This window comes from Elephantulus edwardii, unplaced genomic scaffold, assembly GCF_000299155.1.
Source record: "Elephantulus edwardii isolate Elephantulus edwardi_28Jun2011 unplaced genomic scaffold, EleEdw1.0 scaffold00380, whole genome shotgun sequence".
NCBI lineage: Eukaryota > Metazoa > Chordata > Mammalia > Macroscelidea > Macroscelididae > Elephantulus > Elephantulus edwardii.
This window is the reverse complement of record NW_006400130.1, coordinates 1263879-1267481: the sequence shown is the minus strand read 5'-3', so window position 1 is coordinate 1267481 and position 3603 is coordinate 1263879. Positions and strand designations below refer to the sequence as shown.

General features: G+C 35.8%; 1 protein-coding gene across 1 annotated transcript in view; it reads right to left on the bottom strand.

Moving 5' to 3' along the window:
* Positions 1 to 635, bottom strand: part of CNTNAP5 (contactin associated protein-like 5) — a gene marked incomplete at its 3' end in the record, with an annotated part of 476754 nt that extends 476119 nt beyond the window's left edge. Inside the window, exon 1 of the mRNA XM_006902200.1 lies at positions 533 to 635. Coding sequence (XP_006902262.1) covers positions 533 to 635 — 103 coding nt within the window. The remainder of the gene's footprint in view (positions 1 to 532) is intronic.
* Positions 636 to 3603: the final 2968 nt, after the last annotated feature.

The following is a 3603-nucleotide window of genomic DNA, read 5'->3' as shown; positions in this document are numbered from 1 at the left end:
GGATAATCTGCTCTGCATACAGGTTGAAAAGGTATAGAGATAGGACACATCCTGGGGTACAACCTCCCCAAGTTTGAACCATGTGGTATTACCCTGCTCTGTTCTGACGACTGCCTCTTGGTCCAAGTATAGGTTTCCTGTAGCACGATTAAATGCTCTGGGATTCCCATTTTTCTCAGAGTCAGCCACAGTTTGTTATGATCCATGCAGTCAAACGCCTTTGCATAATCAATGAAACTCATCTCTGAGTGCTTTAAGCCTGCAATCTTTAGGTTACTAATTTTATTCAAACCGTTTAGGCAGGGTAAGGATCTACAGCAAGATTCTGGGGTACTAGAAATGGCAGTTACCTAAGCATTTTAGTTCAATTCAGTACAGCAAAACTTACTAAGTTCTTACTTTAAAACTCGCCTCAGAGAATCACTGGTGACAAATTTGAGTAAAATGCAGTCTAAATCCTTAAGAAGCTCACAGACCATTAAGGAATAGAAAGGGATTAATTGACAGGGAACCAGACTAAACCTGTACAAACTTGTGACAAGATCATTTCTGTCTCTTTCTTCCTTAAGAAGTCCCTTCCCTTCACAAGACATTGGTTTGAGAATGAACTGAGTTTCTAGTTGCCCACAGGTCATTGGGCCCAAATTACCACATCCTCTATACCTATTTTGTCTTCTGAAATATTCCTGCCTTGTATTGTATGTTATGGGGCCAGATACTGTTTCCAATTTCACTTTGGATGGAATGAAGCCATTAAACCCATTCATAGTAATGAGAAAGTCTAGAAGAGATTTTTTTTTTTTTCAGGAGCTCTTTCCTCATTGAAAAGAAAAACTTTCTAGAGGCTTTCTAGAGAACAAAGGTGTAATTTTTCTATTCTCTTCCTAGGGTGATAAAATGGAAATTTCAAATCACAGAACAAGAAAGACCATTCCACCTACCCTAAGGAAGATATCTATGTCATGTGAGTAAATCTATAGTCCTCAGTTATAATAAGAATAGGTTAAAAAAAAAAGAAGAATAGGTCAAACATTTAATCAGATTCTCCTCTAGCCACTGTGAATTAAGGATTGTTCTTACATAACCATTCTAAATCCAAACATGTGTATTATTTTTAGACACACGCCCTATTCTAAAAGCAGCCAAGAAATGACCTAGCATAAATGAAAATAATAATGAAAGCTTTTTTTGTTCATGAATAGGGACAGCCTCTGGTAGAATAAAGTATCAAGAGAGCTAGATTTAAGGGATCTGAGTTGTAAGCTCTTTGGTGACTTTAGATAATGCACTCAAGTGTCCTAAGCTTACTATGAACTTTCTTTAACAAAAGTATTCTCTGTCAAGTTCACATTATGAATCATTGTAAAAATGGTATATAAAATTATCTTTTATGACAGAATGAGAATAAGACTTGTTAGAAATATTTGCTTTAGGCAGGAACAATTTTAAAATTTTATCTAGGGTTCCCCCCCCCATGTCATAAATCTTGTCTTTCTAAACTTACTACAGATAACTTGTTTGTACTAAAGGCTTACACTCAACTGAATGAAAAAGCAACTATTAGGTAGAGGTGGAATGAAAGGGTCCCAAGATGCAGGGTAGGAGGCAAAATAATGTCCTGAGGGACACCTATGCACATGTGCCAACTGGCTAAATTGTGAAAACAAGAACTAGGATAGCATCACACCACACCCAATGTGGCTGGAAAGGAAGAAAGTGACATACCATCTGCTTTTCTGCTTATGTGGGCTTTCAGTAGCAATCATATATTGATAGATTCCAGGCTGAAATGTCAGCCTTCTGTTGGCTAAATCAAACAGCAGCTCTTCCAAAAGTGTATATGAATACGGATCTGTGTTTACATGGACAATTAAAAAGGACTGAGGAATTGAAAGTCAAATTTCTCTTCTACTGCTACATATAGCCTGAAGTTGTTGAGGAAGAGCATCCCAACTTGACTTAACTTGGGATTCCTGATATGGGATAGTGGTTGTACTAAGGACCAGGGCCAAAACTCCATATTTAATCAAAAATAACATCTACATTAGAAATGTAGTTTCTATCCTGAGAAAATTACTTGGTAAAAAATTAAAAAAAAATAATATTGTCTTGTTTCAAGATTTTCCTTGGTACTTAAGATGGCAGGTCCAAAACCATTCTCAAAAGAAATACTGACTTAATTTACAGTGAGGCATACTTTCAGAAAATCTAATTCTGGGGTAGACATTCCCAACATAATAATTTTGCGACTTTTACAAACATTTTAGAAATGTGTGATCTCCTACCAATCAGATGTAACATCACTTAATTTTGTTACAGTTATCTAAAGGTCAACAAATCTCTAAAATGTATTACCCTTTTCTTGTTTTTTATTTCTTGATTCTAATTGTGACTTTAAAAGTATCTTAGTATGACTGTTGCAATAGTCCTCTCAGTTACCACCAGTTCATTAATTCTAAACTATACTTTCTAGAAAATTATCTTCATTCAAAGCTTATTAAATGTGCTTGCCATCCATTAATTCATTTAAAGTGCATAACTAGTGTTTCCAAAATTGTCATGACAAAGAGGAAGCTATTACAATTTGAGGTATAAAAATATGATCATAGAGTCTGGATATCATTGACAGATTTGCAATTCTGTCAGAGTCAGCAAGTGAGGTCCAAGAGCAGAGTTTAGGAAAAAGGAGGGGTTTTGGTTTTGGTTGTTTTGTTTCTTTGCTTGTTTGTTTTATTGAGATGAGCTTTGGTCAGAGGGCAAGGACTATGCCTCTCAGAATAATTAAGTATATAGTGCTTAAACTCAAATATACTAAGTCTATTAAATCTTTGTCATAAGTAGTTTTCATATCACAGTTGGATTAGCTAGAATTCATAAAACATTCTACAACATGGGGCAGAAAGAGTGAGAGCGTCATTTCAGTGTGGTCAGAACCAAACCATCAATGATCTTCCTGCATGTTTCCAAGGCTTTAAGTCACATAAGAGGAGAGATGGTCTATCTTTATCCCCGCAGAATTTCTGGTGGATCTGAACAATCAGAGAGGTACAGCCATTGGGTCAGCAGCATACCTGCCCACCAGAGTTTCCTTTATGTAGAAAAACTAAGATTCACAGAAGTGAAGATTAAAAACATCTGGTATTTAAAAAACACAGTAGTGGCAAGGATAATTTGGAAAGTTTCAGAAGAAACTGACAAGTAAGAAACCAGTAAATCTTTGAAAAATAATGATAAGTAGAAACTGTTTTTGAAATCCAAACCTGCTTCTGTACACCATTATCTTACTACACACACAGACACACACTCAGGCAAACATCATTACAAAGTGATTCTATTGTCAAAGAAACATTAGAAATTATTGGGTGTTTGAAATTAGCTAAATGAGTGAATGAAAAACAGTTATTGAAAAAATAAGAAAAACAAAATCCCAAGAACTCTCACGCTCATTGCCATTGAGTAGGAACCAACCCGTAGTTGACATCTCCGATTTTGTAGACGCTAAATCACATAAGAGGAGATTGTTTACCTTCCTCATGAAGAGCTGCTGATGGATTTGAAATAGCAGACCAGTGCTTCCTGGAAATAAACTTAAGGGAAATGGTA